Source organism: Diospyros lotus, chromosome 4, assembly GCF_014633365.1.
Source record: "Diospyros lotus cultivar Yz01 chromosome 4, ASM1463336v1, whole genome shotgun sequence".
In the NCBI taxonomy this organism is placed as follows: Eukaryota; Viridiplantae; Streptophyta; class Magnoliopsida; order Ericales; family Ebenaceae; genus Diospyros; species Diospyros lotus.
This window is the reverse complement of record NC_068341.1, coordinates 5,133,219-5,153,832: the sequence shown is the minus strand read 5'-3', so window position 1 is coordinate 5,153,832 and position 20,614 is coordinate 5,133,219. Positions and strand designations below refer to the sequence as shown.

Genomic DNA, 20,614 nt, shown 5'->3' with positions numbered 1-20,614 from the left:
GCATTGGAATCACTGGTTGGTGGCCGGCCACAACAATAAGGCCAAAATTTATTTCACTTTGTTTCATTTATTTGATTGGTTGGATTTTTACAATTTTTGTTTGTTTTTATTTTTGTTTAGTTCAAATTTTTGGTTTGGTTGGTTTATTGAATTTCGTTTTGTTCGTTAATCAAAGTGATTGTACGCACACTCCTAGATACAACTGTCGATTAGGTGGGCCGAGGCTGTGGGCCGTCCCAGTGAAATAACATCTTTACCCCTGCCCGCAACGGGTAACTGTATCATTATCTTGTCCCAAAAGTGAATCGCTCACCCCAGGCACCCCCACACCTGAATTGTATCATTATCTTGACAAGAAAGGTAAACGACTCGAGATTTGTGAAGATCGGGCAAGATGAGCATGTAAGTAAGAATAATTTTTCCTGGACAATAATTTGGTGAATAGAAGCAGCCAACCGCAATTGCGATTCCGAGCGTCGACACAAATTAGATCACGTGGAATCTCTTATAATGCTTGTTTGGGCTCGATTGTAAGAGAGCACAAATCGATATCCTCAAGGAGACCTTGCATTTATTTCTCTCCCATAGAATATGGCCTCACCTACAACTAAGGGGTCCCATGACAAAATTTGCACCATCCCCCAATTCATTTGCCCCATACTTCTCTTCAGCTCACATCCACAACACAAGTTACCAGCAATGCACCCTCTCAAACCCTTGCATGCATGACTGGCCCATTGACATTGACAGCTTGCCGAGATTAACAGCTGGCTTCGATCGGGAACTTGTGCGCAGGGCTAACTACTTGCAGCAGTAGAACTTGAAGAAGTACCAGCAGTAGGCTGGTACATTGGTTGTGAAACAGCGGAGGGGGCAGCATTTGATCCTGGGGCTGCCACTCCCCCAGGGACTGTTTCTGGGCCGTTCAATGTTAGAGGCACGGGCAAGGAAGAAGCAGTTGGTGGCTGCCCCATAACTGGTGCCACTGGTGGAGCAGCCATCCCATAACCTGTTGTGTGCGTGTGTGTGTGTGAGAGAGAGAGAGAGAGATTTAATTTACCCATGTAAGTTCACCATGACCTTTGTCAAGAAGGTAGAAGAGAGACTAAACAAACAACTACTGGAATCAATACAAAATATTATAATTTGCAGTAACCTAGAGCACCAGGTCTTGGCAACATAGGAGGTCTGACTCCAGGAACCAATGGTGGGGGTGCTACTCCTGGGATTGGTAACACTGGAAGTGGTAGAACAGGTAGACGTGGTCGTTGGGGGTTTCCTGGTAAAGAAGCAAGATGTTTGTTGTAAGCTGCACCTACTTGCTGGTGGTATACTGAAGTCTGCCCAAGGTGCTCCTTGATCCTCTGATGAATCAAACTTTGCGTCTGCTCTTCCCCAAATTGTTGATAATAGGACCTTACATTTGCCTGAATGGCATATAGAATGCACATTGAAGTGATCAACAAATCAGAAGATTTACATTGGAAGAGAGAGAGAGAGAGAGAGAGAGAGAGAGAGAGAGAGAGAGAGAGAGAGAGAGAGAGAGAGCATTTTATTAAAATTGTTAGAAGGGTACCTTATGTTTGTAACCAGCATTGTGTTGCTTTCTGACAGATGGCTGAGAAGTGATGGAAGATAATTTCAGAACATAAAAGGTTTAAGCATTAAAATTCCTCCAAGTAAAAATGATGAACAACTTATGCACATACAGGCACACAAATAGTTAGATAAAAATGCCCCTTGTAAATTGGAATGGCATGATTGTGCTATTGTAGAAAGCAAGAGTCAGGCATGGTTTTTAGGGCATCAAAAAGATGAATCTTTTCACTTTCTGCTTGCTACCTTGCTAATTTTTCTGAGCCAAGTGATATGAATGGCAAATATTAATATCAAATCATTCAACCGTGCCTGTGTTTAACCAACAAATTCCCAAGTTCCCACAAAGCTTTTCTCCTTCCCGCTTTCCATCTTTATACCTGGAATTCCATCCACTCAAGCATATGGCATTCAAGTGAAGAAGAACTCTTCGGTTCTCTGGTTTTGTATCCATGTTTACCTGATAAGGTACAACATATGTGTCTGACCCCCAAAACCTAAATACGGTCCGCCAAATTTTAACAATTTCTGCAAGGAAATAATCCATCCTTGATAATATGGAATAAAGCAAAGTATCAAACTTTAATCTTACTAAGTGGTCAGCTAAATGTCAAGTAAATCCCGATACCCTAAATTAAAGGTTTTAAGGAGGTTCAACACCTGGACACATGCACCCAAAACTCCTAGTTGAGCCTGTGTAAGAAAGGTGAAGAAAAACTTGAGACAATCAAGTTGGAAGAAAGTGAGTAAATTGGCTCAAAGAAATTAGCATTAAGAATGATAAACATAAAGAGGCATTTGGTCAAGATTATCAATGCTAAGAATTCAATCAAAGTTAGATTACTTAGAGAATTTGTTGGATATCGAACAAAGCTCTGAAGGGGCCAAGCTGAGGTTGTGTTTGAGCTATCCTAACCATTTTGCAATCCAGATAAGAAAATTTGAACCCCCATTTGTCACGCACACAACCACGCATACATCTGTAAAATGTTCGCCCAATTCAATTGGATTATAACCTCAAACATTCAGAAGGACATATCGATAAACAAATTTGGCTAAATACAGGAATAATTAAAGAAAAGACCAAGATAAACTCACAGAATCATGTGTCAGGTAAGTGTCGCAGTAGTACCTGAAATCAGACGAAATTCAACTCCAACGCAAGGAAACAAACCTGATTTCTTAGTCTATATCCAGATTTATGAAATTTACATGCCTTGGCATTGTGCGCCCAAATTGGAATTGAATGAACGCCAAAGAATCTGGAGAAAAAGGAATCCAAGAGCAAGAGAGAGGGTTTGAATCGGCGGCGGGACTAGTCGGCCGGAAGGGGAAATCGGGCTCGGAGAATTATGGAATGTCGGTGGTTGCCGATGGATCTCTTTTCCGCTCCAAAACTCAGTTACGGTTAATTACATAATCCCCTCGGAACTGTCATCTAATGTCACTTCACACCCGCACTATGTTTAATTGTGGGGCAGCCCAGGTCGGCCCGGCCCGTTATGGGCCATGCTTGGCAGGGGCCCGGTTTAATCGATTTAACTAAGTATAATTATATAATTTTACAACTGAAGATTCAAAAAGTTTCAAAACTGCAGCAAAGGGCATTTGAATTTCGATTTGCAGCAACGATTCTGCTCTGATATATGGTTAAAATTTAATTAATCTAATATTAAATATGGTAAAAGTTTTTATTTTAATTTTAAGATAGTAATTTTTTTGTAAATAAAATTCATTAAAAAAGATAAAAAGACAGAGAGTCTACAAGAAAAAGCACAGGCATAATACAAAAATTACACAAATCAAAAAACAAAGCTAATAAAAAAACAATGGAGAGCTGCAATGCTATAGCAAAAATGTCTCAAATAGGCGAGGTAGAAAAAATAGAGAAAAATAGAACAGCCCTATGGGAACCTTACATATGCAGAGGCCTCCAAATGACAAAAATTGCCTTGACTTGCAATGAAAAATGATGCAAAAGCATACGATCCAAAACTACAGTAGTAGGTCGGTCGACATGGTAATAGTAGAGAAAGTTGACTAGACGGAGTCACAAAAAAACCTCAAGAATGATACAATAAGGAGGGAAGAGAAAAATGGGATAACAAGGGGAATGTGGAATAGGGAATAAGTAGAGAGAGGGAAAGGGGGAAAAGATGGGAAAGCAACTGAAAGATCCATAGGGAAAATGAACTAGACTCGATTTTTCTGCTACCAATGACAACCTCATTTTGCCATGAAATTTGGTACATAAGTACACTACCAAATTCCACGGTGGAAGTAAACAGGTCAGATCGAGGACAAAATTGAGATTTTGATTTGGGAAGCAAGTTGAGAATGTGAGTGCTTATTGTCACGAAAGCAGGTTTATTGTGCTTTTGCCAAATGAAATAAATAGATGCTTGAAGAGTAAGCCTCCCCGCCACAGTCCACGAGGATTTACTATGCTATCTATGAGCGGCCACGAAAATCTCACAGGGACCATCAACACTAAGGCTAGACAAATTTCACCTGATGTCTAAGTTGAGAAAGAACATGCCAAGAAAAAAAAACAAGCGAATAACACATGACTGTGGCTCTTAGGAGTGGCCTTACAAAGGTAACACCTGTTAGGAAAAGGCAAATAAAGGTTGAGATGGTCGAGAATGGACATATGTTCTTTAATAATAAGGTAAAGGATAAAAGTATAGAAGGAAACGCCTGACCCATGCCAAGCAAGACAAAACCAATGGATCTTATTACGCTAACTCTGCAAGGCCCTCATCGCATATCGCACTGAGAAGGCACTATTAGTTATTGGGAGCCATTGGGGGTGATTAGGGAAAGAGATGTGTAGAGGGCTCGACATTAAAAAGACAAGAAGCTAAAGAGCTTGACTCAAGCCAACACCAGACGTCTTGCATAATAATGTCAGACACTCTCACAGTGGAGGAGAAGGAGAATTGATGAGGAATGAAGCGAGAAAAGTAATCAACAGGCATCCCCAAAGGATGCCAGTGATCATTCCATAGAAAGATCTTACAACCATCCCCAACAAACCACCCAAAGAATTGACGGACCTTACCTCTAAGTTGGAGAAGCTTGTGCCAGTACCAAGGGCCAGAATAGGGGATTGAAAGGAACCAAAAACACGACTTCCTAATGCGATATGAGTGAATCAATATGGATTCAGATAAAGCATGCATAAGACGCAAAATGAGCTTAGCAACCAAGGCTTGGTTCCATAAAAACAAAGGATGAAGACCTAGACCACCTTCATCTTTAGGACAACATATGTCTAACTAGGCCATTTTGGCTGTATGAAGGGATAATTCCGAGCCACTCCATAGAAATGCACAGACAATCTGCTCAATATCTTTGAGGACATTTTTAGGTAGAATAAAGATAGAAGCCCTATAAACGTGGATAGTAGAGAGCATTGATTGAATTAACATAAGTCTATTAACAAATTATAAAAGGTGACCACACCAAGTACTCACTCGAGAATTAATCGTATCAAGAATGAGACAACAATTACTATAAGAGAGATTCGTTGAGATTAAGGGATGCCTAAGTATCAAATGGGCAGAAAACTCTGATGGAAATCGAATGCCATAACCGCTCCGCCCATAAATCCAAGGAGGAACAACAAACAAAGCAATCTCTTTTAGAGATGTTAGCATGTAAACCATAAAAATCAGCTTCAAGTTCAAAGGCAACGCCAGATTAATTTAAAAAATATTGACACACACACATTATTGGATCAATTTTCTAGTTCATGGCTTAATATTGGAACAAGTGGCATCAAGTTTAACAATTAACATGGTGTTATACACACACATACATATAATATTACCTTTGCTCTTTGAACAGTAAAAAGGTAATTAAACAAATTAATCATGCTTGGATAGAAACTACATTTCTTCAAACTCTCAAGTTATATTCTTGCAACCCGTAATTAGCGAATTTCATATTATTCAATTTTGCCTTGTGGGTTTGGTAAATAAAATATTTCATCATGGATACTATTGTAGTGAAAATTAATTAACATCCAGCTATAGCCCTAATTATATATATATATTGGAGAAAAATTGTTGCAGCTAGCTACCCAGCCATGTGCCCAAAGGAATCTTGGTGCACATATAATAGGTCTTACACCTAAGGCATGTGCTAAACTCTATATACAAAACCAGCCATTCATTGCTTTTGACTTTGGTGTTTTCAACTGCATTTTGCAATGATCAAGCTAAGTTCAAGCATATATAATTAATTAATTCCAACCTACTACTGCCATCTGTCTCCTGTTATAAAACTCCCAATTAAGGATATTATTATAAATTTATCAACAATGCATTCACTTGTCTTTTGAATATGAATAGAGTAAAAATATGTTAAATTATTTGTTAAGATCGATCCATGCACGTCAATTATATATATATATGTATATATAAATTACGAAAGAAAAAGAATACTTAAATTTAATATAGTTCAATATTAATATAACGAGCTTGCAAAATATTGCCTTAATACGTGCCTTAATTTTCATTTTTCATGATATATATATATATATATATATAATGGGTCAAGAAATGAAATAATGCATGCCCGGAGCAGGTACATATGTCGCTTTAACAAGTGGGTTTTTATTTGTCTGTACACACAGCAAACCAATTGTGTGGATGATGATAGATTATTTATTATATGCAATAATGTGTAATGAGAGAAATCAAGGGCCAGTGCAATTAAAGAGAGTGCAAACATCAACTTTGACTTGTATTTCAACAAATCCTCTCTAGCTTAATTAACTTTGTGGTCCCCACTATTCCTTTTTCTTTAATTTGCTAGAGCTGGAGGTTTATAGAGTAGGAAAATCAGTGAATCCACGTCGAAGCATTGACCATCCTTGCATCCAACTAATTTAGCTTTAACTGTTAGTTGCCTTCCACTTGTTTAATTATTCCTTTTGGATAAGCATAGTTTTTTAGACTGAATGGGCTTTTGGGTAGGAAGAATTGGTTTAAGCGACCAGCGCCTACCAGATTTAGTTGCTTCATCCTCTTCTCTTAAAAAGGAGTATTCTCGGAAAATGGTATTTATATTAATGTTAGATAGCTCTTCAAATTAAACTTAAATAGAGACTGAGGCATAATTTGATAAATAGTGCTGTATCTCTTAATGGTAATGCGCGCGTTGAGTAGAGTATAGTTAGGAATATAGAGACAAGAGACTCAATTTCATCGGGATTGTTACCTATTATTTATACATTCGTTTGGATGTAATTACCCTATGATGAATATCCTTAATTAGCAAACGAGAAGGAATATAATTACCCTATGAATTTCACCTTTTTCCAAGAAACTATACAGCATGGAGGGTAGGCACATTCAGCCTATTTAGAGTTCGATTGAATAAAACTGATCCAGCTGTAAGGAATAAGGTTGACCCCTTAATTGATGCTGCTAATTAATTAATTGGATTTCATTTTCTATTGATTTAACTTGCTATATATGGTTCTTTTCAGACATCAAAGGTGAATGAATACTCAGAAAAGCATATTTGCGGACTAGCTTTTATCTTAACATGTTGGTTTGCTGTTTTTATATATGCAACGCTCGGTACTGTGTATTATCAATGCTAATTATATGTTAAAGTTTAAAAAAAAACAGAAATATATAGCTCATTTTTTTGTGTATATATAAGGATGCATCAAGCTTCTGTATGGAGGTACATAGAGAGAGAGAGAGAGAGAGAGAGAGAGGAAGAGAGAGAGAGAGAGTGAGATGAAGAGCAGTTTCAGTTTGTTCATTCTCCTTGTAGTTGTAGGAAGCTGCCATGGAGGAGACTTGAGGAAGAATTTCTACAATAAGAGTTGTCCCTTAGCTGAGCAAATTGTTAAGAACATCACATGGAGCAATGTGGCCAGCAATTCAGCATTGCCTGCTAAGTTCCTCAGGTTGCATTTCCATGATTGTTTTGTCAGGGTAAAGCTTTTTCCCCTTTTTCTTATATACATATATTTATCCCATGCACCGATCTAAGATAGTTTAGTATAGAAACTTGATACATAAAATGACATAAGACAGTAATACCTATAAGATAGGTATTACTTTCAACGAGTATATTCTCATTACAAATTTTGAACGTGTCTTAGGGTTGTGATGCCTCCGTGTTGCTGGACACTACCGCCAACAACACAGCCGAGAAGGATGCAATTCCAAACCGCTCACTTTCAGGTTTCGATGTTATTGATGAAATCAAGTCCAAATTGGAAGAAGCCTGCCCTGGCGAAGTTTCTTGTGCAGATATACTTGCTTTAGCTGCTAGAGACTCAGTTTCCTTCCAAGTAAGTTCACTACATATATGTCTAATTAATAAATAAAAGATCAAAAGACTAATAGTAAAGACACCGAGAAAAAAATAATTAATACGAACGTGACGATTGTTGCAGTTCAAGAAACCCATGTGGGAGGTGCTAACTGGCAGGAGAGACGGAAGGGTTTCGCTAGCTTCGGAGGCGCTGACAAACCTCCCTTCACCATTCTTAAACTTCACCAGCCTGAAGCAAAATTTTGCCAACAAGGGTCTCACAGTTCATGATCTTGTTGTGCTATCAGGTAACTAAATGCAGCTAGCTGGAGCAAGCATGGTTAAGCGTTAACAGCTTTTCACACATTTTGAAAATGTTCTAACAAGGGGTACTTCACCAGGGGCACACACCATTGGTGTTGGACACTGCAATTTCTTCAGCAACAGGCTGTACAACTTCACCGGGAAAGGCGATGCCGACCCTTCTCTCAACGCAACCTATGCTGCCACCCTGAGTGCAAAGTGCACAAGCCTCTCAGAAACTACAACAACCGTGGAGATGGATCCGGGGAGCTCTCTAAACTTTGACAACGATTATTTCACCATCTTGAAGCTTCATGAAGGCCTTTTCCAATCTGATGCTGCTCTCCTGACCAACAAGGGTTCCAGCAAGATTGTCGACGAGCTGCTCAACTCGAACAAATTCTTCACCGAGTTTGCGCAATCGATGAAGCGAATGGGCGCCATCCAAGTGCTGACAGGAACTTCAGGGGAGATAAGGAAGAAATGCAGTGTTGTTAACTCTTAATTAAGAATATAATCTTGTGTGTTTTTGGAGTTTGGAGACGTTTTGTGAAGTAGCTGCAGAGTTGGTTCAAATTGTCGTTAATTCTTTAAGTAATTGTATTTGAATAAGATGATTGGTTTCCTTGGTTTTGTTGTATTATATGATCAAAGTGTACTGTTTCTGAGAAGCTGTAGAAATCTTGATGTTGTAATTTGGCCTATTTTTTCTTATCACTGTGGCTTTATTAATTGTCATTTTTGAGCATGGCTGATGAAAAAATGTTGTTCCATTAAAAAATTTAATGATGAATCATGACAAGATTAATTTGTTTCGAGTGATGATTAGATTAAAAGCATCATTCTAATAATAAAAAACATCTGGTTAATTAGATTTCTTATTTCAAAATAAATACCATTTAATTTTCTTCACATAAAGTTTTCTGTTCGTGCAATATTGATATATGAACAGAGAAATCTTTATTTAACATGATGTTGCTGAATATTGCTATTTTGAAGCTGGCGTAAGAAAGTCAACATGATTGAGTATGAAAGTCCGGCATCTTTTCGTCCTCTAGAAAAATAATTAAGAGCCAATAATTTTTACATAACATGATGTTGCAAGAGTCACACTGTTCGCAGACCGCTCATTCATCACCAGTTGAAGCTGAGATCATTAGCATGCTTCTTACAATTAAACGTATATATTTAGTTGTATTTAATCATTGCAAGTCAAACAGTTGATGGTATAATTTGGTTAAAATAAAAACATCTTACGTAATATATATATATAAACCTATCACAATAATATGTGTTTAATGTAACTTTCACTAATGTCATACTGCCATGCTATGCATCTATATATATATTATAATAAAATAGCCGTCAAATTTTTTCTCGCCCATTTCAGTTACTATTTTGATATTTTATTATGTCTTTTTATTTTTTTTTTGCTTACCTGAAATGAAATTTTTATAAGTCATTAATTAAGTCTATATTTGTGAAAAACATGTAATTTTTGGAACATGTAAATGATTTTTTTCATGGTTGAATAGTGTTTGGAGAATGTACAAGTATGTTGGTATATGAAGAGCCAAGATAAATATTATTAATTTATCCGTATTATTCATTTTTAAATATTAGCATAAAATTTTAATTGAAATAAATTACAAAAAAATGAAATTTTTTTAAATTAGGAGAAATCTTGAGATATTAGATAATACTGTCAAATAAATTTTTTATTTTTTTAATTTATATATAGTTTAATTAATTTAAATTTATTTTTTATAATTTTAAATGATATAATTTTATATATAACTTAAATGTTATAATTTTATTTTTTAACTTGTTTTAAAAATGTGACTTGTCTTAAATGTGATAATTGATTACTATGAGCAATATGTAAAGTCATGTATGGATAATCAATTTTAAAATTTTGATTATTATTATTTATATAATTAATTATTTATTTAAATTGTCTTTATTTTATATATAATTTAATTATTTTAAATTTATTTTTTTATAATTTTAAATGTTATAATTTTATATATAACTTAAATGTTATAATTTTATTTTTTAACTTTATTTTTATTTGTTGCTTTCTAAAAAATGTGACATGTCTTAAATGTGATCATTGATTGTCAGGAGAAATATATAAAGTCATGTATGTATAATTAATTTTAAAAATTTGATTATTATTATTTATATAATTAATTAATTATTTAAATTATATTTATTTTATATAGTTTAATTAATTTAAATTTATTTTTTTATAATTTTAAATGTTATAATTTTATATATAACTTAAAGGTTATAATTTTATTTTTTTTTGTTGCTTTCTTAAAAATTTGATCTGTCTTAAATATGATAATTAATTATCAGAAGAAATATGTAAAGTCATGTATGGATAATCAATTTTGAAAATTTGATTATTATTATTTATATAATTAATTGATTATTTAAATTATTCTTATTTTATATATAGTTTAATTAGTTTAATTTTTTTTTATATTTTTAAATGTTATAATTTTATATATAATTTAAATATTATAATTTTATTTTTTAACTTTTTTTGGTTACTTTCTTAAAAATTTGACATGTCTTAAATGTGGTAATTGATTGTCAGGAGAAATATGTAAAGTCATGGATAATCAATTTTGAAATTTTGATTATTATCATTTATATAATTAATTGATTATTTAAATAATCTTTATTTTATATATAGTTTAATTAATTTAAATTAATTTTCTTATAATTTTAAATATTATAATTTTATATATAACTTAAATGTTATAATTTTATTTTTTTACTTTTTTTTTTTACTTTCTTAAAAATTTGACTTGTCTTAAATGTGGTAATTAATTGTTAGGAGAAATATGTAAAATCATGTATGAATAATCAATTTTGAAAATTTGATTATTATTATTTATATAATTAATTGATTATTTAAATTATCTTTATTTTACATACAATTTAATTAATTTAAATTTATTTTTTATAATTTTAAATATTTTAATTTTATTTTTTAACTTAATTGATTATTGTCATTTATTTAATTCTCCTTTTTCCCATTAGTCTACTCTGAAGATGTGCTATATGTTGGACTTGGAGAAATTAAATGCAAATTAAATTTGTGTTTTGAAAGTTATGTTAAGTGAATAAGATTCAAATTGTGTGATAAAGCGTGAGAAAAAAAAGAAACTTAAATTAATAAAAAAAAGTAAATATTTCTCTCTCTTCCTCCTCTTCATTCCCGTTCAACCCTTCCATTTCCTCTATTCTCATTTCTCGATTATTCTTCTCAAATTTTCTCTTATTATTTACTTTTATTTAGTAATTTTTAACTGTATTTTTTTTTTTATCCAGTTTGGTCTTCTGGTGTAATATAACACCACTATTTTGTCAAGTGAGTGATATGAATGCAACTAAGAAAAATTAGGCCTTGAAAGTTCGTGTGGTATGCACATATGAGACAAATACACGTGAAAAAAAAAATGTCTACCCTTGAATGCATATTTCAGAATAAAGAGGTTGGTTATCGTTTATTTTTTTTCTGTTATTGTGTAATTTTTGTATTTTTTACGTATTACTTATTGTATTACATGTTAATTTAGGTTTATTTTTTACATGGTTTCGGGATAGAGTTATGTGCTTTTAATTGTTCGTCTACTCTTGAATGGATATAAGGAAATCTTTCAAAATCTGTAATTTTTTTGTTATACTTTCATAATTATAACACGATTATTTTATTTATTTTTTACTTTTTTATTATAATTTTAATTTATTATAACTACTAAATTATATAACTTTCACTTTAATAATTTTTTTTTTTAGGACATCCATGCCTCGCATGGGTGATCCACTAGTTTAGATAATAGGTGATAAAGCTGTGATACCACCTTAAGTTAGGGGTTGTCTGAGGGGCAGTTCTGGCATTTCAACAGTGTTTTTTTATTTTATTTTTTGGGTTGAGACAAGGGAGAAGAGGCTTATTGCTCAACGGTCATTTCATAACTGAATGTAACTAACTCTGTTAGATTACCGTGCTGCCCATCATTGCCGTTTGAAATCCAATCCTTCCCAATCCATATACTGTCTTTCTCCCTTTGAACAATGGCGGATCAGTCGGAAGGCGAGGAAGACGAAGTACGAGAATTAATGGAATATTATTCGATTGTTTAATGAATATATATATATATGTGTGTGTGTGTGTGTGTTCATTATTAAAAGATTAATTCAAATCACAGTTTTTGTTCTTATCTTGCAACAGGTTGTTGTCGTAGAATTTAAAGTTTCAATGTACTGCAATTCATGTGAAAGAACCGTGGCAAAAGCAATCTCCAAAATCAAAGGTTATAATCTCCCCTCAAACATAAAATACATACCAAAATTGGATTTTTCTTAATTGTCTCTCTTTTTTTCCCCTAAAGTGTAAAATCTCATATCTTTAGTCATAAGTCTGTAAGTCTCTAGATGGATAGTTTAACATATATATATCTTGTCTCTTGATATGATTAGTATTGTGAGTTTTTAATTATCGACTTATTATTCTATATATGACCATTTACTTTTAAGGGGTGGAGAAGTTTTCGACGGACATGGTGAGGCACAGAGTTGTGGTGACGGGGACGATGAATCCAGAGAAGGTGGTGAGGAAACTGAAGAAGAAGACAGGGAAGAGAGTGGAAGTTGTGATCGACAAAGATGATGATTCAAATGATTCGACCACCGGAGAAGAACATGATTCGGCATTGCCAAACAGTGCCATGGCCAGGTCACTGCTACTAGGCCATGGAGGCTGTGCCCTTGACACGATGCTCAGTGATGAGAATGCCAATGCATGTTCAGTAATGTAGCCCACTATTGGATGGGGATAAATTTGGTTGTCACATTCCATATGTACACACATACATACATGTAAGAAGTTTTTGTATATGAAATGAGTTCAAAGTATATCTCATAAAATTTGTTCTTATAGACTGTCAATGTATTGATTAAGATCTGTATATGTGGTAAAATATAATTAACCCATACAGTTATACTGAATACTTCTCATGCACGTACTCTTAAGAGACGTGCTCAAGTTCGGGACAAATCGAGCTTCTCTTTGTGATATATATATATAGGGAGATGGACAGATGTGCCATTCCAAACCCATGCCCACCCTTGGTACTGAGTTTGGTTAGGCCCATTATGTCAGGTCCAAACACAAAACCAACGGACTGCTGCAGGGCCAACTTAATTGAATGGGAATTTGAAAACACAAATTTGGAAATAATTTATTTTATCCTCATAATTAATATGAGTGAGTATTATACTGTAATATTAGGTGTTTTTAACACAGACTTTAAAATTACAGATAAAATATTGTTATTGCATGACATAAATTATTTAGAAAATTTTAAATTATCACGCAGGACACTATTATGTAATATTTTTCCAATTTTGTATAATGTTTATATAATTGACTTTCTCGTGACAAAACTGTATAGTTTCTCCAATTAAATCAATCTAATAATAAGATTGGGCGGTTCCCACTAGCAAAATGTTATTGCTTCTTCCACTGATTTGGAGAGACCTTTCATTCATTGGTCGCAGGGGGCAGGGGGGCATTGGCACATGCATTGATTGACATCAAGACTTACCAAAATTCCCCAAATCTGATTGCTATTTGCTTGCCTTTTGTTTTGTTTGTTTTCTAGTGCTGATGGAAGCCACATAAGGTCAAGAAGATTTAAAGTTTCCAAAAGTTTATGTCGAAAGTATCAAAAGTTTTATAAGAGCTAAAGAAGATCATTATATAAATTTATATGTAATCTTATTTTTACTTTATAAAACAATTATTGCCATATTTTTATAGAATATGACTAATAATAAATTTTAGTGAGATCAAATCAAAGGTCTATGCTTTGCTTTGCTTTTCTTTATGATAAATAATGCTGCATACTCGATCATTGCATTTTTCAAGATCTTGGTTTATGGATTATTGGGCACATTATTAGAGAACTGTTTCGAGCTTCTTCCCCATGATGTTCATCACACGTACATTGAATCCTCCCAGAGTTCACAGCAGCAGTAGCCCCACATTGAGTTGCCTTTTTTCTAGTACTTTCCAGCTGTGTGGACATTTGGAGCATTGACAAAGATGTTTAAGAACGTGGATTTGGACCACTGATCAGATCCCAATTACAACAGTTGCCCAATTAAATACCAAACAACAAGACCTTTTTAATGCCTAGCAACTTTGCCACCCCACAAGCTCCACTCATGGAGAATTCAACACCACACAATCAGCAATTCCAGCACAAAGCGCAGTAGAGTATCATAATAGCACTGAAGCAATTATATTAAGCAATGTTACGAGCAAAACCTCTTGTCTGTAGATTCCTGTCTAAAGGCGGTTCCAAATCCAGCAGATAAAGTAAGAGTTGTGTTAAGTAACCGACTAACAACACAAGATTAGTCGGATTAAAAAATTTGAATTCTAGACAGATGACAGACAAGAAGTATTACATCCCAACAATGGTTTAAACATGACAGAATATGAGTTCACTGTGTCTGGGTTTCCTTTTTCTGGAAGATTGAGGACTCCATCTTCAACCCTGAATAGGATTTTTTCTGTTTCTTCATGCTGTTATTCAGTTCTTCCAATTTCTCAAACTCAAGCTAATGAGATCCGAAAAGGCAGAATTTACAGTGACTGGAATTAGCATGGAATCTTTCCGTTGGGCTGTCGAACAGCGCCGGCTCAAGGGTTGGTGAGGCCTGCCCTTCTAAAAAATAATAAAAATTCTTGAAGTTTTATTATTTTTAAATTTTTAAAATATAAAATCACTAATTAAATTCTTATATTCTAATTTAAAAAATAAACCCTTTTCAATTGAAAATATAGATAAAAAAAATTTAAAAATGTAAAAATTAAATAAATAAAAATATGAAAAATTTACAAAATAAAAATTCACTAATTTATTTATTTTTTCTTTAATGCCCAAATCAATAAAGATTTCTCTAAATGAAATTTCTATTAAATTATTCTTTTAAAATAATATCACTTCTTTTTCTTTTTGTATTAGTTATTAATTCACATCACATTATTCATTTTTTAAAAAATTATCTATAGATTTAAAAAATTTAGAGTCTTCTCATCAAAATGATATCTTAATATATATTATCTAATATTAAAAAATAATCTATGAATTTAAAAAGTTGAGAGACTCCTCGTTCAAATAAAATAATAAAATATACAAAATATGAATTAAAAAAAAGTTATCATAAAATAAAATTTATAATTTTATATCTCAAAACATAAAAAAAAAATTAATTAATTATTAATTTTGGGGCTCCTCCTTGAGGGCCTTGAGGGCCCTAGACATAGATCTTAACAGCTTATACCTTCAGCCGCCCTGCTATTGAATCGGATTTTTCATGAATTATTTACTCTTAATTGAGTAAATATATATTACTTCTTAAATTGATAATAAGCAAGAACACCATCTTGTTGAATCTCTAATTAAGAGCTTTACTACTGAAAAAGAGAGAGAGTACATTCGTTCATATCAGAAATTTGCTTTCACTTGGTTCTTCAGTAGATTATCAATGTAGCTTCAAGAGATCATTTCCTTTTTATGTCAACTATTTCTCGAGTCTCTATTGTACTAATAGAATTTTTACAGTATTGAGGATAAGTATTGAAATCTTATTCATGATCCTATTTGTATACATGGATGAGAGAACCGAAAACCCGTCTCTCCTATGACATGATCTTCAGAGCCTCTCTTGTTTGCCCAAGTATATTGAACACTGTTGCTGCAATGTGGGATGGACTGAGACCGGCTTGAACCAGTTGGTCGGCTGGAGATCCATGGTCGATGTACCGGTCAGGAAGAACCATTGGTCTCCACTGTTTCAAGGACACAAAGTGAGCAATCTAAAACTGAGCTCAAAGCCGTCTTCTTTGGTATATAGAGAGAGCAGAAATCAGACACTATTTCAAATTCACAGTCAAGCCATTTTCTAAAATGGTGCTGATTCTGACATTTTTATGCTATTAACCTTGTGCCTAGACAACAACTATAATTTTTTTTTTTCTGGTAGTTGTATGTAATCACAAGGTCTTGCATTCACTTCCAAGTTAAAGTTGTTCAACCATGATCCAAAACCATGCTCAAGAGTTAGAAACTGTGATGATTCAGATTCATACCTTTACCGTGCCATCAAGAAGCCCATCAAGGGCCATGAACTGAGCAACATGTGACCCAAACCCGCCAACTGATCCTTCTTCTACTGTAATCAAAACCTCATGCGACTTTGCTAAGCTCCGAATAAGAGCACGATCCAAAGGTTTGCAGAAGCGTGCATCTGCAACTGTTAATCGTACGCCGTGGGGTTCCACTAAAGCAGCCGCAGCCAAGCAGCTTTGAACAACCGTTCCATAGCCTAGGAGTGCTACTCTTTCGCCTTCAATCAATATCCGGCCTTTTCCAACCTGTTGCAACAATTCCAACCACATAAGTGTTACAAATACTGCTTTTTCTTCACTGATTGGAGAGTAAGTGGTAATTCAAGTGACCACACCTCGAGAGGTATGCCTTTGTTCCCTGGCGGCAGCTCTACACCCACCCCATTTCCTCTCGGGTACCGAAAGCAACTTGGCCGGTCATCTATGGCAGCAGCGGTCGCAACCATGTGGAATAGCTCGGCCTCATCAGAAGGAGCCATCACCACCATGTTTGGCAGGCATGCCATAAATGTTACGTCAAAAGATCCACAATGTGTTGGACCATCTGCTCCAACTAGCCCGGCTCTGTCCATTGCAAACCTCACAGGCAACTTCTGCAAATCAACATCATGCACTACCTGTGGCATAAACCAAGACAATTTCATTAAAAAAAATTAAGACTTCATTAATGATCAAGATAAGAATCATCTCAAAGAATAAGAGGTGGAGTTGGCTTGCTGGCTCGCCTGGTCATAAGCCCTCTGCATGAAAGATGAGTAGATTGCACAAAAGGGTTTGAGGCCCTCACAAGCCAATCCAGCAGCAAAAGTCACTGCATGCTGTTCTGCTATCCCAACGTCAAAGCATCGTGTAGGGAAGCGGCGAAGGAAAAGATTCAATCCTGTTCCACCACCCATTGCAGCATGAATTGCAACAATATCTTTGTCTGCCTCTGCTTCTGCAATCAAAGCCTCTGCAAAGTATGTTGTATAAGACTGAGTTTTAGCACTGGCTTTGAATTGTTTTCCAGTTGCCGGATCAAACTTGGCTACCCCTGCAAATACAAAATACTGTCAGTATTCAAATTTATCTGTTGTAATTATGAAAAGAAGTACTCTGAGACAGATGGAAATAGAGAGCCGATATTGTTCAACATGAAACTTCAACAAGTGCATTCATCTTACTTATTTTAGCAAGCAAATTATAACAATATCACTTTTTTCCAATCTGAATCATCTTCTCTTGGTTGTTTACTTGAGAAAAGTTCAAATTTTTTTATGTACCATGGTACTTGTCCGCAGCTCTCTCTGCAAATGGATATCCCCGGCCTTTCTCTGTGACAACGTGGATTAGTACTGGACCTGTTGTTTTAGTGCTCTTAACCTCTTTAAGAATAGCAATAAGGTCGTCCATGTTGTGACCATCAACAGGACCGATATAATAGAGTCCAAGTTCTTCAAACAGTGTCGACCCAGAACCGCTGATCATTCCACGAGCATATTCGTCAACTTTGGCAGCCAGTTCGTGCACAGGACCACCAATCTGTTTGGTTACTCCCTGAAAAATATCTCAAAGAACCAGCAGTATCGAATTTATTAAAATCATGGACATGATCAAATAGTGACTGCAATTATTCTAATTAAGTATATGACTAACCTTTGCCACTTCTCGGAGTTCTCTTAGAGGCCTGTTTGATTGCAACCTACTTAGAGCACTGCTCAAAGCTCCCACAGGTGGTGTAGGACCATCTAGAGTTGCAGTGGGCAAAGAGACTTGTTTGTTGTCGTTAAGAATAATAATCATGTCTGAATCAAGGTATCCAGCATTATTCATGGCTTCATATGCTTGACCTGCCGTCATGGCCCCATCACCAATAACAGCAACTACACGGTTGTTTCTTCCCTTCAAATCCCTTCCCACAGCCATCCCTGCCACTCCAAGACACAGAAATCAAATTCCTTGGAAGATAATATATAACACATAAATAAATAATGAACAAAGAACGCTGCTAATTTATCATCTGGAAAATGAACAAATTGAATTTCAGAAAAGTATCAATCCATTGTTTACCAGAAAATGGGCATTATAAGCAGGAACACCACTCATTGGTCATAAGATGAGTTATAAATAGAAGGGGGATTATTTTTCTAAGTTCATTTACACTTCTGAAATGGAAAAAAGCAGAGAATTACCCAAGCCTGCAGAGATGGTTGTGGAACTATGACCCGTACCAAAGCAATCATACTCACTCTCTGCGCGCTTAGTAAATCCAGACAACCCGTTTGTCTGTCTAATAGTATGCATCTTGTCTCTTCTTCCAGTCAGAATTTTATGCGGGTAAGACTGCAGAATTCAATTGGGTACTAACTAAAATTAAGAACTATCTACAAGCTTTCCTGTTTTCACCATCTAAAGAGACAATAGCTTGAGTGTCATATCACCTGATGCCCAACATCCCATAGTATCCTGTCCTGAGGAGCATTGAACACAAAATGAAGGGCCACGGTGAGCTCAACCACGCCAAGGCTCGAACCAAGGTGACCCCCAGTCCTGGAAACATTGAAGATTACATCGGACCGCAGCTCATCAGCAAGTTGCTTCAGTTCCTGCATAAAAAATTTGATATCATTGCTTATTCTGTATCAGAAAGCACAGCCCTTAAACTGGTTTTATCTTAACCTTGACAGAAAGATTTTTCATGTGGATTGGATAGTTGATTGTGTCCAAGAGCGGTGTTGCTGGCCTCTGTGAATGATACTCCCCTCTCTCTGAAAGGGATGCCCAAACCCCACCTGGCCTTTTCTTGGCCTGCCAACAAAACCAACAGAAAAACAACCATATCTTTCAACAGTCTCTATCTGGAATTAACAAATAAACACAATTCCATACTAATAGAGCTTTCATCTTCATACATACAAAAGAAAAAACAGAGAAGAAGAAAATAGCAATAAAAGGTAAGTTTATCAACAGTCTCTATCTAGAACAAACAAATAAATACAATTCCATATACACAGAAGCTTTCATCTTCAAACGTAAAAAAGAAAACAAAGAGAAAGGGGAAAACAGCAATAAAAGGTCAGTTTATTTGCCAACTGGAAAAATACAAGGAACCTTTATTTCAATTAAATGAGAAAGTTGTAACAATTTCCACCAAGATACATAAGGAACAGGAATATAGCAACTCGGAAAGTATAAGAAATACTGGGTTCAATTGAACGGGAGAATCCTATGAATTTCTAGCAAAAAAAAAAAAAAAAAGAAATAAGAAGATTTCCTAAACCTGATGGTTCTTGTGCTGAAATTGACCTTGCAAATCCCTTCCCCAAAACATATGAGAAGAGAAGAAGGGGCCATTCTTCTGGAGATCTGAAGCCACTGCCCGGTTAATGTTCCCAGGAAATGAGAATGTACACAGTGCCATTATATATACACTATTTATACAGCTTCAAACAAAAACCCAGAAAAAAAAAATAAAAACCTAGAAAGAAAAAAAAAGATACAAAGATGAACCCAGGATAGGAAAAACCCAGCTGAGGCTGGATTGATTGTTATAGAGAGAAGCTTGCTTTAGCCCAATGCCCAAAAACACTGCTCCTGACACTATCAAGGAGAGATGAACTAAAGGAAGTGGAAGTGATGGGAATGAGGGCAGTCTTTGAATCGAAGAACAAGGTTTGTGGCGTCTGAATTGGCAGAGGCGGTGCTGATAGTGGGAGGGGATACGTATAAATATGCCTTGAAAATGGTGCTCCAGCACTGAAGTGGCAGGGCTTTCTTCCCATTGGGCCACGTGAGCAGAAATCACAAATGGATAGAAAGATATGATAATGCATCTTTTCTTCTTCTTCTTAGATTGCTTCAATTCGCTTTCCTTTGTGCTTTGACCCCTACACCCTCTCTTATTGGTTGTTCAAGAACGCTGTATTACAAGAAACGCTGTGACCTTATTTTGTTGGTGGATTAAATGTTAAATATTAATTATTAAAATTTATTAAACTCTCAATGAATTTTTTAAACTTTGTCCACATATTAAATGTTAATACTATTTTATGAATAATTTGATATTCTTATATAAAAAGTTTTCGCCGAATATCAATTGGATTAGTATTAGATTTATTAAATTTGTCTAGATCCAATTGTTCTGATCTTATCAAAATTAAATTTGTTACAAAGTAGATGGATCTGCTAAATACATAATAGCAACATTTTTATAATCATTGGCCATTTAATGCT

At 34.9% G+C, this 20,614-nt stretch overlaps 4 protein-coding genes across 11 annotated transcripts; 2 read left to right on the top strand and 2 right to left on the bottom strand.

The window, feature by feature from the left end:
- Positions 1-279: 279 nt before the first annotated feature.
- On the bottom strand, positions 280-3,040 carry LOC127800150 (U1 small nuclear ribonucleoprotein C-like). 8 transcript variants are annotated; one of them, XM_052334600.1, is made up of 5 exons: positions 2,813-2,941; positions 2,695-2,728; positions 1,577-1,618; positions 1,157-1,427; positions 280-1,009 (listed from the first exon to the last, which is right to left on the bottom strand). In XM_052334600.1, the coding sequence occupies exons 1-5, from the start codon at positions 2,818-2,820 to the stop codon at positions 798-800; spliced, it is 567 nt and encodes a 188-aa protein (XP_052190560.1). In that variant the 5' UTR covers positions 2,821-2,941; the 3' UTR covers positions 280-797. The 8 variants fall into 8 exon arrangements, 1 of the variants encoding a protein (XP_052190560.1); XR_008022739.1 differs by lacking the exon at positions 280-1,009 and adding an exon at positions 2,225-2,289 and having other exon boundaries at positions 1,321-1,427; positions 1,577-2,124; positions 2,441-3,038; XR_008022741.1 differs by lacking the exons at positions 280-1,009; positions 2,695-2,728 and having other exon boundaries at positions 1,321-1,427; positions 1,577-2,576; positions 2,729-3,038.
- A 4,251-nt stretch (positions 3,041-7,291) lies between these two features.
- Positions 7,292-8,950, top strand: LOC127800149 (peroxidase 3-like). The gene is made up of 4 exons (XM_052334599.1): positions 7,292-7,556; positions 7,727-7,918; positions 8,024-8,189; positions 8,283-8,950. The coding sequence occupies exons 1-4, from the start codon at positions 7,356-7,358 to the stop codon at positions 8,687-8,689; spliced, it is 966 nt and encodes a 321-aa protein (XP_052190559.1). The 5' UTR covers positions 7,292-7,355; the 3' UTR covers positions 8,690-8,950.
- A 3,326-nt stretch (positions 8,951-12,276) lies between these two features.
- Positions 12,277-14,925, top strand: LOC127799181 (heavy metal-associated isoprenylated plant protein 19). The gene is made up of 4 exons (XM_052332955.1): positions 12,277-12,309; positions 12,434-12,515; positions 12,739-13,010; positions 14,806-14,925. Exons 1-4 carry the CDS (start codon positions 12,277-12,279, stop codon positions 14,923-14,925), a joined length of 507 nt encoding a protein of 168 aa, XP_052188915.1.
- Positions 14,926-15,658: 733 nt separating this feature from the next.
- On the bottom strand, positions 15,659-20,093 carry LOC127800522 (probable 1-deoxy-D-xylulose-5-phosphate synthase, chloroplastic). Its single transcript, XM_052335176.1, has 10 exons — positions 19,662-20,093; positions 19,061-19,189; positions 18,823-18,987; positions 18,574-18,724; positions 18,038-18,309; positions 17,665-17,938; positions 17,128-17,435; positions 16,738-17,019; positions 16,364-16,648; positions 15,659-16,063 (listed from the first exon to the last, which is right to left on the bottom strand). Exons 1-10 carry the CDS (start codon positions 19,800-19,802, stop codon positions 15,914-15,916), a joined length of 2,157 nt encoding a protein of 718 aa, XP_052191136.1. The 5' UTR covers positions 19,803-20,093; the 3' UTR covers positions 15,659-15,913.
- Positions 20,094-20,614: the final 521 nt, after the last annotated feature.